The 12,357-nt window shown below is 41.3% G+C and overlaps 1 protein-coding gene across 1 annotated transcript; it reads left to right on the top strand.

The window, feature by feature from the left end:
- The first annotated feature begins 1,736 nt into the window (after window positions 1-1,736).
- Window positions 1,737-11,252, top strand: pgam1b (phosphoglycerate mutase 1b). Its single transcript, NM_201300.2, is given in 4 exon segments — window positions 1,737-2,003; window positions 5,078-5,352; window positions 7,978-8,158; window positions 9,382-11,252. Coding segments are annotated over 4 exon segments (765 nt in total). The 5' UTR covers window positions 1,737-1,864; the 3' UTR covers window positions 9,552-11,252.
- Window positions 11,253-12,357: the final 1,105 nt, after the last annotated feature.

Raw genomic sequence — 12,357 nt, 5'->3', positions numbered from 1 at the left:
TTCATTTTCTTGTCGGCTTAGTCCCTTTATTAATCCGAGATCGCCACAGCGGAATGAACCGCCAACTTATCCAGCAGGTTTTTACGCAGCAGATGCCCTTCCAGCCGCAACCCATCTCTGGGAAACATCCACACACACATTCACACACTCATACACTACGGACAATTTAGCCTACCCAATTCACCGGCACCGCATGTCTTTGGACTGTAGGGGAAACAGGAGCACCCAGAGGAAACCCACGCGAACGCAGGGAGAACATGCAAACTCCACACAGAAACACCAACTGAGCCGAGGATTGAACCAGGCCTGTGCAGAGACCGTCCAAAGGGCATGTGCAGGATAATTTTTTTTTAAGAGGGGGGGGGGGGGGTGGGGTGGGGGGGGTGTTGGTTGTTGCGCGTGTACTGAAGAGCGGTGTTATCGCGTGCGTACTGATCAGCTGTGTTGTCGCGCACGTACTCAAGAGCGGTGTTGTCGCGCTCCTACTGAAGGGTGGGACCGAGGGTGTGCCCCGTCGCGGGGGCACTTTTGATCATTTTGGAAGTGCACTTTCTATCCAAGACTAAAAAGGGCATGTGCACTGCACAGGTTGAGCCCTATGTGTGCACGTGCCTGGATTGAACCAGCGACTTACTTGCTGTGAGGCGACAGTGCTAACCACTGAGCCACTGTATCACCCCTAATATTTAAGTTTATAATTTTTTTATATATATAATTTATTATTCATATTCATATAATTATTCATATAACTCACTCATAAACTGTGAACAATTTATTTACTACATAATGTTTTTCATCTACATGCTAAATAAATCTTTTAGAACTGCTTTAAATAATAAAAAACATACAGCCCAGTAATTAAATGACTAGAAAAACACAATGCAACATTATAAGAAACCACAAATGCTCTAATTTTACACCAAATATTTACAGCATTTGTCAGAAGAAAATAAAATCGTTTCATAAATATATGTAACATTATACTTGATAAACATTTTAAGACGGGCCCACGCAAGAATATGATCATTTTTGGGGGATCCAGAAGATTCAAAATTTTCTTCACTATATTATTATTTCTAAATCATATGAAACGAAAGTGCTTAAAGTCAACAATGATATTTTAATCACACTAATTATAGTTATATTCTCAGTTGAAACTAATTAATAAAAATGTCCTAAATGTTAAATACTTTAAATTACAAACCAGTGTGCTTATTTTGATGCACACCATGGAATTATGATATATATATATATATATATATATATATATATATATATATATATATATATATATATATATATATATATTGTATGCCAGAAATACAATATGAAACATCACTGTATTAAAATAGCCTAAAACAAGTAACAAAAAGTATGAGAAAGAAATACGCCTCAAATACTAATAAAAAAATAATCAAAAGATTTAAAACATGTATTGTTCCTATATGCTTTATTATTAAAAAGTTTATTATTTCAATAAAATAATACATCTATTGTTTTTAAAACGTATTTTTGCGTGTAAAAATTACAATGTAGCTCAAAAAGTTTACAATAATATATCTAGTATGGTATAGAAATACATCATTCATAGATGGATTTAAACCATAAATAATCAAAAAAGATGCTGATAAGCGGAGACTGAAGGTCGCGTAGTGACGTGTGTGCACGCGCGCGCTCTTTCTCCTGATAGGTCGCGCGCATCAGGAAGCGTCTTTCCTCCTCTCGCTTTCCACTTTCACAACCGACCGACGACCTCCAGACTCACCGGTGCGATATTTCCGTTCACCGCGTCACCATCTGTCATCTGCCGCTGTCTCCTTCATCCGCGAACATCCCGAGAGCGTCCGCCTACAGATCTGCCATTATGGCCGCCTATAAGCTGGTGCTGATCCGCCACGGAGAGAGCGTCTGGAACCAGGAGAACAGGTTCTGCGGATGGTTCGACGCCGATCTCAGCGACACCGGAGAGGCGGAGGCCAAGAGAGGTGGACAGGCCCTGAAAGGTGATCCGGTGTCCTTGTGTGTTTGACTGATCTCCTGCAGACAATAATGCAGTGCTGCATCACAGGCCTACACACACACACACACACACCTCATCATACTGGAGTATTGTTATTATGGATACATACTTTGTGCAATATGTTCTTTCTCAATTCTTTAACGATTGTATTGTGTCTGGTCATTTTCATGTCAGCCTATAATGTTAAAGTCTGCATGAAATCAAAACTGACAATGTTTATTTCATAGCGCACATTGTTAGACTTAAGGCAAACAATTGTTCCGTTAATCCAGTACTGCTTTGGTCATCTTTAATCAATATCTGACCATTTGCTTTTACTTTGTAATGGTAGACTTACTGATGTCAGTTCGACGGCTTAGGTGGAATTTGCTTAGCCACGCCCACATAACCGTTAAAGCCTGGTTTATACTTCTGCGTCAAGTGACCGGCGTAACTCACAGCGCAGGCAACGCGCGAAGCTATGCATTTATACTTCTGCGCGCCGTCTCTGTTGGTCTGCATTAACACTTCCGAAACACTAGTTGGCAGTGAGGTGTTTATGTTCCTCCGTGTCGAGTTTCTTTGCTGGTGTTTTGTTTTTTCTGAACACTTCCTTAATGTACAAGTGTCTCAAACTCGCTCATTTTGAGGCAGGAACTGGCTCAACTTTAACCATTAGGTAAACACAAAACAAAACTTTCCATCTGGAGCTTCTTCTTCAGACTCGACACTTGTAAACAATGTTCCATCAGCCACTCGCGCGGCTCTCGGTCCCGTCCACACTTGTCAGCACTACCCAGCCAACCAATTACAGAGCTTGTGCTAGACGTCTTTGCGATTCATTCACACCAGACGCGGATGAAGCGTCACGTGAGTGATTTACATCTTAATACCAAATAGACATCCTGTGGCGCAATATGCGAATGACGCAATTCGTGTGAATGAAGTGGCGTAAGTTGAGCGTTTTTCGTGATTAACGCTTGAATTGGTCATGTTGTAAAATTTGAACTTCAGCAGACATTCACGTCACGTTAACCAATCATAAGCTTGCTCTTGTAGGGGCTTGATTATGACGTAGCGCCTGTTGTTGGTGTCCTGGAGGAAATCCTCCTGCTGACACCAGACAACAGCTCATCAAACTGGGCTCGGCTCAATCTGAAGCACCGCTGAAAGCCTCTATCATTCAGCTATAGTTTCTAGAGGAGTTTATGAGCTCACAAAGCTGGGTGCACCTCTGAAAGGATCTTGTGGACTCGGACACGGCGTCAAACTAATTGACGCTGTTTTTCAGCCTTCCTAAAGCACATAAACACAGCTACTCTCTCAATATAAGTCATGTTAGCCATTTAGCAATGAAACTAGAGTCACCGGGCAGACAGAAGCCCTGCCCATCACACAAATTCGTGTCTATTGTACAGTGAACGCACGAATGAAACGAGTAAATTCAAAATGTTTACGTGTCTATTTATGTGCGAACATCGCGATTTATTCACGCGTTATGCATCTGGTGTGAACGCAGCATTAGTTTGTGGCAAGTTATAGATGAGAGAAGGAGCACTAAAAGAAAGCATCGCCCCTTTTCAAGTTTGCGTTTCAATTGGAAACACGCCGTCGTACTGGAATAAAATTCACAATAATTAATAAAAACAATAATTTGTCATTTATATAAAGTATGATGCTGAAACGCTTAATTTGCACTTCCACATAATGAAAATAGTACTGTCCACATTGTGCTGATCTTCCTTATTTATGTTTGGATAACATATATTTGCAGCAATACTTTGTGATTGCCAATGTTTTGATTGGTTGTCGTGGGTATGTGCTAAGTGTTTGTTTATTAGTTTGGAGTCGATCTAAATTTTTAAATATCCATACTATAGTGACGATCTCTCCCTCATTAGCATAAACTGCCCTGAGTGAGAAGCAGCCGCCCGCCATTAGAATTTTGAGCTGCTGAAGTTAATGTTAGAGACTAAGGGTGCTTTTACACCTGTGAATCGATTCAGTTGTTCCAAAACAGAGATTACAATTGTTACATTGTTGCTCTTTGCTCTTGGAGCGGTTCGCTTTCACACTGCAAAGTTTCTAATCGGACCAAAAGAGCTAAAACAAGTCACGTGCGAGTAAACTCTCCTTACATTGGTCAGAGTGTCAGGGTTTATTTTGCAGCGTCCCGCTCAGCTGTCAGGAGAGGTGGTGGTTTGGTGGTGATTGACAGGGTGCGTGCGTGCGACGTGTCTGAGGAGAGACACGGTGGGGAGGGGTGAGAAGGGTGCGCGACGATGCCTATTTGAGGACTGGGAGAGAGACGCGAGATTACCGGGAGATCATCACTCGTTTGCGGGCATCCAGAGACTCGCGAAACTTCCCGCCCTACTCATAATTCTCTCTTCATATAGCCGTATGCCTATTACATATCCATAAAACACTGTGATATAACCGCGATCGGATCACTTTCTCACTACAATCGAACTGCTCCAGGGTTCGTTTCAATTGAGCCGAGACCACCTCATTCAATCGATCTCGGAGCGATTACAGAGAGTGATTGCCCTGTTCACAAATGCCAAACGAACCGCGCTAACTGGGCAAACGAGACACGTTCCGAAACAAAAGTGTAGGTGTGAAAGCACCCTAAGAGGATTATAAATGTGGAGATTTAGGATGCACAAATAAGCACTAGTCTCCATAGACTGACACGTTCTCACACACTTCAATTTACATTTTCAGGTTTTCACAGAGATAACATTAGCTCTGTTTGAATCTGCCACTGGGGCAGGCATCTGAACCTCCGCCCTCTTTAGAAAAAGAGCACAATCTCATTTGAATTTAAAGCGACAGTCACTAAAATGGCACAATTAATAGTCAAGGGTCAGTTTCAAATAGATATAAACATTATTTGTGTAGTATTTTGAGTTGAAACTTCACACAAACACTCCAGTGACCCCATAGACTTATTTTACATCCTGTAAAAAGTGTCATAGTAGGTCCTCTTTAAAATATTTTCCCTCATTCAATTTTTCTTATGTGTATCTGTTAAAATAACCTGACACTATAGATGCTGTCTGATCTGTCCTGCAGATGCGGGTTACGAGTTCGACATCTGCTACACATCAGTGCTGAAGAGAGCGATCAGGACTCTGTGGCTGGTGCTGGACGGCATTGATCAGATGTGGCTGCCGGTTCACCGCACCTGGCGTCTGAACGAGCGGCACTACGGCGGCCTGACGGGTCTTAATAAAGCTGAAACCGCAGCCAAACATGGAGAGGCACAGGTCAAGATATGGAGACGCTCCTACGACATTCCTCCTCCACCCATGGACCCTGAGCACAACTTCTACACCGCCATCAGCAAGGTCAGAAAACAGACTCAGGGTTAAGGCTGATTTACACTTCTGCGTCAAGCACATATATGTTCTACGGCCAGGGCCAGAGCAAGCTGAACTGCCGCTCTAGGCAAAGGACGGTCACGCCGCCCTCAAACCTAAAGTGAAACTTGGGGGGGTCTATTCTGCCGCCCTAGACGCGGCTATAACTGAGGCGCGGATGGCGAGGGTAGTTTAGGGGACGCCGCCCTCTCTATTCTGCCGCCCTAGACGCGGATATAATTGTGGGCGTGGGTGGCGAGGATAGTTTCGGGGATGCCGCTCTCTCTATTTTGTCACCCCAGACGCGGATGAGGGCGCGGGTGGCGAGGGTAGTTTCAGGGACACCGCCCTCTCTATTCTGCTGCCCTAGGTGGCCGCCTAGGTCGCCTCTATGGAAGCGCTGACCCTGACTACGGCCCAGCCTTCGCACAGTCGCATAGCCCTCGCCGTGGCCGACACTCTCAAACAATGTAACTACACGTCCCATTGCGCTAGCTTTGTGATTGGTCAGCTTGGTATCGGTGATGAGTGTGTGTGCAGTGATTCAGTGACTGATTCAATGCAAGTTTCAACAGATGGAATTTTCAATAACATTATAATGCATCTACTGGTAGCTTACTTTTGTGATGTACAGGATATTGCATTCAATTCTGCAGTCACAAAATCTTGGAGGGGCTAAAACATGATTCCTGAGCAGCAAATCAGCATGATTGACTGATTTCTGAAGGATCACGAATACACTCAAGTCTTCTTGAAGTATTTTTGATGCAGTTTATTGACCTTATTCTGCGATGTGGAAGTGCGCTTCTCCTGTTTGCGATTTGCTTCTGATTCAGTTTCCAATGGTAGAAATAGCCGCATTTCCACTATCGCGTCTAAAACGAGCGAGCCAAGGCCAGTCACGTTTCCACTGTCACTTCCGGAGCTTGATCAGGCCAAAGCGGGGCTTTCTCGGGGCCAGCGGCCGACCTTTTTCGGCCCGCCAAATACATTGGCAGGGCTTAACAATAAGGACTGCCCGATGGCCCGGGGCCAGCGTGAAGGATGTTCGGGACAGTAGAGAGAATTGTTACTGGCCCGATTAGGCCAGTGCTGCCATGTCACAAAATTTGAATTTGCCTATTTGTCAATTGCGTACATATATATAGTTTAGAATTGAGAAACAATTTGTGCTTTTAAGTCTTTGACTGTTTTGCCTTTTCTATGAAGTCGTAAACCCATTATTGCTTTTTGGTTCCTTTTATCTGATTGGATGTTGTGAGCACATTATTTCTTTACATAACCTGGTAAAAACCAGTAAAGTGAAGAGACGGCAACATCTAATGATGAGGCTAAAAGAAAACGTCGGTTTCTAACGTTGTGGAATCAGATATTTACATGGGCACAACACCATGAAAAAAATTAAGTGATGTTTTGCATAGTTTTCTGTCACTTTTAGGTCAGCCACCTTTTGTTTTGCAACAAAATACCTGCACATACAGCTTTATTTTACACCTAAATATTTTTAAAAAATTAAATATTTAAATTCTAGATTTACATGCAATATTTTTGACACATCATTTAAAATATGTGGCTAAGAATTAGCTATTTTTTATTGAATTCTTTTTAGTGGGGCCAGTGAAAGTTTTGGCAGGGCAAGTAAAAATCTGAACCAGTGGCCCAATCAGGCCAGTAGAAAATATCCTTAGCGTTGAACCCTGACTGGGCCAAAGAGGGCCAGCTGGTGCTTCTGGGTGGAGTGAAGGGAGAGGCAAACACTTGTTTTCCAATCGCACACAAGTACATGTGCCAACACATAAACAAATAAATAAATAAGGGAAAGAAAACATCTAGCCTTATAGGCTGGCGTCTTTTTGCTTATAATAAAGTTTTAATTTATAGTGACTTTATTTGCTGCGTCCTCCTTGATGTTTCAATAACGCATAATAAATCTTTACACCACATTAAAGACACAGCAGACAGTAAAGGTTGTCGAGAGTTTTTGTCAAGTTTAAAAGGTGTGTTTGTGCCTGTTTAGATGCCTGTATGTGTGTGTGAGACCGAGCCAAGGAGCGAAGTGTGCTGGTTGTGTGACTTTTGATTCGTGGGACGTTCTGGGGGCGGGGTTTGCGTGACGAGCTGCGAGCTACTAGCCCAGGGGTGGCTAACCCTGTTCCTGGGAAAGATTCCTGCCATGAAAATAGCCTTGGTTGCTGACATGGCATTAAATAAAAAAATACATTACATTATCCCTGTTCCTGGAGAGCCACCTTCCTGCAGATTTCAGCTGCTACCCATATCAAACACACCTGAACCAATTAATTACGACCTGAACACCAAGTAATTACAGGCAGGTGTGTTTGATATGGGTTGCAACTGAAATCTGCAGGAAGGTGGCTCTCCAGAAACAAGGTTGGCCACCCCTGTACCAGCCCGACAGTGGAAGTGCGACATGATTTCGGCCTCACTGCTCGGCCCGGCCCGATAAAAGCCCTGTCTCGCACTGGCCTGACAGTGGAAATGCAGCTAATGAAAGTCTCCTGCCCAAACTATTCTAATGGCTGCGCCGTCTCATACATCAAGAATAGGGTCAATAAGATGTTGGACTTTTAATTCTGTGTTTTGTCTGTGCAGGACCGGCGTTACGGGGACCTGACAGAGGATCAGCTGCCCTCCTGCGAGAGTCTAAAGGACACCATCGCTCGAGCACTGCCCTTCTGGAATGAGGAGATCGTCCCGCAGATCAAGGAGGGAAAGAGGGTCCTCATCGCAGCCCACGGGAACAGCCTGAGAGGAATCGTCAAACACCTGGAGGGTGAGAGGAAACATTAGGACCTGTTGTTTGCCACATCTGAGATATTGCGAGATTCAGCATATATACTAGGGGTGTCAAAATAAATTGATTTTTTGATGCACCGTTGATCCAGGTGTGAATGATTCAGTATTGGTTCAGTAACTGGTTATTACATACTGACATTATTTTTCCCAAATCAGACCCCGAGTTTTTCACGACTTTTTTTTAATTAATTTATTTTTTTCAATAAAAATGACTGATTTTGTAGTGGTAATTCCCCAAAATGTGTGGACAACTTTGTGATTTAAAAAAAAAAAAAAAAAAAAAAAAAAAAAAATATATATATATATATATATATATATATATATATATATATATATATATATATATATATATATGAAGAATTCAGATGCAAAAACCTCCAAATGCTGCCTGAAATTTCCTGAAATTTCAGCATCCTTTGTTTATGCTGAGATATTTCACTTTAAAAATCAGGAAAAAGATTTACTTTTTGCCATAAAAGTCATATTACTGAATATATACCTGATGAAAACCTGATGAAAATACTCATTTTAGAGGAAAACTCTTCATATATATATTTAAATTAGTTTGATCAGGTGTGTTTAATTAGGGTTGGAACTAAAGTGTGCAGGGCTTCGGCCCTCCAGGAATTGAGTTTGACACCCCTGAATTAGGGAATCTGCCATATGCGCAATATCGCGGTAGCTTATTATAGTGAGGGAGGTGAGCACAAGTAATTAAAATGCTCCGACTAGATCAGCTGTGATAGCAGTGGCTATTCTTCAGTGTGCGATGACCATTAGAGCCAATCACAGCTCATTCTGTTCAGTGTGTGAGCACAATATCCAATCATAGGCATTTAAGAACTCGCTCGACAATGCTCAAAAGCGGGATTATTTACGTTATGGTCCTGTCGTCTTCTGTGCCTCTACTTTAGTTTTATTGATACATGCTTTGAGCAGGTCAAAAATGTACCTTATGCATGTAAATATGTAATTTACTATGCTGAAAGTTGCAAATGGACCTGTAAAGTGCTTAAATCTGACTTTGGGGAGGGTGTAACATTCCTAATTATACTGTGAATTAAATGTTTAGATTAATTAAGCAAGTTATTTTTTAGTTTAAAGTCAAACACTGAAATCCCTGTGCCCTACATGATGCATGATGATACATTATGTCTTATATAACGTTGCGGTGTGGATTATCCCCTGTGTTTCCTCCAGGAATGTCGGAGGAGGCGATTATGGAGCTCAATCTGCCCACGGGGATCCCCATCCTGTACGAGCTGGACAAGAACCTGAAGCCAGTGAAGCCTATGCAGTTCCTGGGAGATGAAGAGACCGTCCGCAAGGCCATGGAGGCTGTCGCTGCGCAGGGGAAAGCAAAGAAGTAGAGCCGGATTTTACAAAATCACCCTCTGAAACACAATCAGTGTTTTAACATGAGCCAAACCAATGATCAATCATTTACAAAACACTCTTAAAGAGACAGTTCAAGCATAAAAATACAATTCTGTCATCAATTTACTTATTCAAAACCTGAGTTTCTTCTATTGAACACAAATGAAGATATTTTGAAGAATGCTGGAAATCTGTACCCATCGACTTCCATAGTATTTGTGTTTCCTACTATGGAAGTCAATGGTTACAGGTTTTCAGCATTCTTCAAAATGTCTTCTGTTGTGTTCAGTAAGACGTCTGAGTTTCTTCTATTGAACACAAAAGTAGATATTTTGAAAAATGTTGGAAACCTGTAACCATCGACTTCCATATTTGTGTTTCCTACTATGGAAGTCAATGGTTACAGGTTTTCAACATTCTTCAAAATTTCTTTCATTGTGTAAAATAAGACGTCCAAGTTACTTCTTTGAACACAAAAGAAGATATTTTGAAGAATGTTGGAAACCTCCAACTATTGACTTCTATATTTGTGTTTCCTACTATGGAGGTCAATGGTCACAGGTTTTCAGCACTTTTCAAAACATCTTCTTTTGTGTTCAGCAGAAGACGTCCGAGTTTCTTCTATTGAACACAAAAGATATTTTAAAAAATGTTTGAAACCTGTAACCATCGACTTCCATATTGGTGTTTCCTACTGTGGAAGTCAATGGTTACTGGTTTTCAACATTCTTCAAAATATCTTAAGTTCAATAGAAGACGTCTGAGTTTCTTGTATTGAACAGAAAAGAAGATATTTTGAAAAATGTTTGAAACCTGTAACCATTGACTTCCACAGTAGGAAACACCAATATGGAAGTCGATGGTTACAGGTTTTCAGCGTTTTTCAAATTATCTTCTATTGTGTTCAATAGAAGGCATCTGAGTTGTTTCTATTGAACACAAAAGAAGATATTTTGAAGAATGCTGAAAAACTGTAACCATTGACTAAAAGAAATGGAAGAAACTCAAACAGGTTTCAACCACTTGAGTGTGTAAATAATGAGTTAAGTACTTTGTTGGGTGAACTGTCTCTTATTCGGGACCATCCTAATACAATTCAAACCGCTTGAAGTGTGTGAGTGTGAATGCGGCGAGCTGAAATTATGTTTAGGAGGGATTTTAGCTTTATTTAGTGCCAGTAATCCACCACTGCACATTTCAGAAGATGACACTTGTGTTTGTCTGCTGTGGCATTTCATTGACGACTGTTGCCAGGCAACGACATATATTAATGATCAAGTGGGCTGCGTTTATTTCCCCGTCTTCGTGTGATTCATGTTTTTTTGTGTCGCTGCTCCGAAACACCCACAGAGATGATCTGGAAATATCCCATAATTCTCCCACATCTAGAGTCGAGAAGTGAGTTTTGCTTGGTGATTTGTGTATTAAAATGATTAGTCACTGATTATGTGGTTAATGTCGATGTATGTCGAAGTCCTGCTGTCGTTTGTGTGATTATAATAATGCATTTTGAGCCCGCAGATGTTCACCTTAATAATTCAATATTGAATATTGTGCCCCAGAATAATAATGACACTGTTTTTTGTTTGTTCCTTTAGTATTTTGCTTGTAAGTTATTTTGCTTGACTGAAAGACGAGAGTTGTGTGTTACAATGTGCAATCCCTAATAAATATTATTGGCTTACGCGAGCAGAGATGTGGTGTTAATGTGATTTTTTTTTTTTGATTTGTTCATTAGTTTTTTTTATAATCATCATATGAAACAAACATAAATCAACAATATAAGAATAAACATAATGACTTATTGTAGTAATAATATTAATAATAATAAGACCTTCACATATTTTTGCGTTTAAAGTCTGAACTATTGCTGAAACTTTTATTTCAGTATGTTAATTTACTTCTGAATATTAAGTAGGGGGTGTGGCTTTGCCTCATTCACTGAACAAACTAATAAAAGGGGCGTGGCTAAGATTATTGTGGCTGAAGCGTCAAACTGATGTCATCAGAAAAGGAACCAATCCTAATGCAGAAGCAGATGCTCAGACTTTGAATATTACCAAAACAAACTTTATTCAGCAGATTACTGTGCACGGATTACATGTTTAACCACAGAATAACAATGTGCGCTAGCAAAATAAACATTGTAAATTTCGATTTCAAACAGACTTTTAAGTGATTTTTTTGTTAGTTGTATCAAAGCTATGGCTAATTTTTAGAAAGGCAACAGTAACTCAAATAAGCACCTGTCACAACCGAGATCTGCAGAAGAGCATTTCTGAACACACAACACGCCCAATCTTGAGGCAGATGGGCTACAGCAGCAGAAGAACACACCGGGTGCCACTTCTGCCAGCTGAGAACAGGAAACTGAGGCTACAATTCACACAGACTCACCAAAAATGGACAATAGAAGATTGGAGAAACGCCGCCCGGTCTGATGAGTCTCCATTTCTGCTGCCACATCTGGATGGTCGGGTAAGAAATGGGCATCAACAACATGAAGGCATGGATCCATCCTGCCTTGTATCAACAGTTCAGGCTGGTGGTGGTGGTGTGATGGTGTGGGGGATATTTTCTTGGCACACTTTGGGCTCATTAGCACCAAAAAAACATCATGTCAGCAGCCAACAGAGTATTGTTGCTGATCATGTCCATCCCTTATGACCACAGTGTACCCATTTTCTGATGGCTACTTCCAGCAGGATAACACACCATGTCATAAAGCGTGAATCATCTTCATCTCTGACTGGTTTCTTGAACATGACAATGAGTTTACTGTGCTCAAATGGCCTCCAC

Source organism: Danio rerio, chromosome 1, assembly GCF_052040795.2.
Source record: "Danio rerio strain M-AB ecotype USA chromosome 1, GRCz13ab, whole genome shotgun sequence".
NCBI lineage: Eukaryota > Metazoa > Chordata > Actinopteri > Cypriniformes > Danionidae > Danio > Danio rerio.
This window is presented reverse-complemented; position numbering and strand designations above follow the sequence as displayed.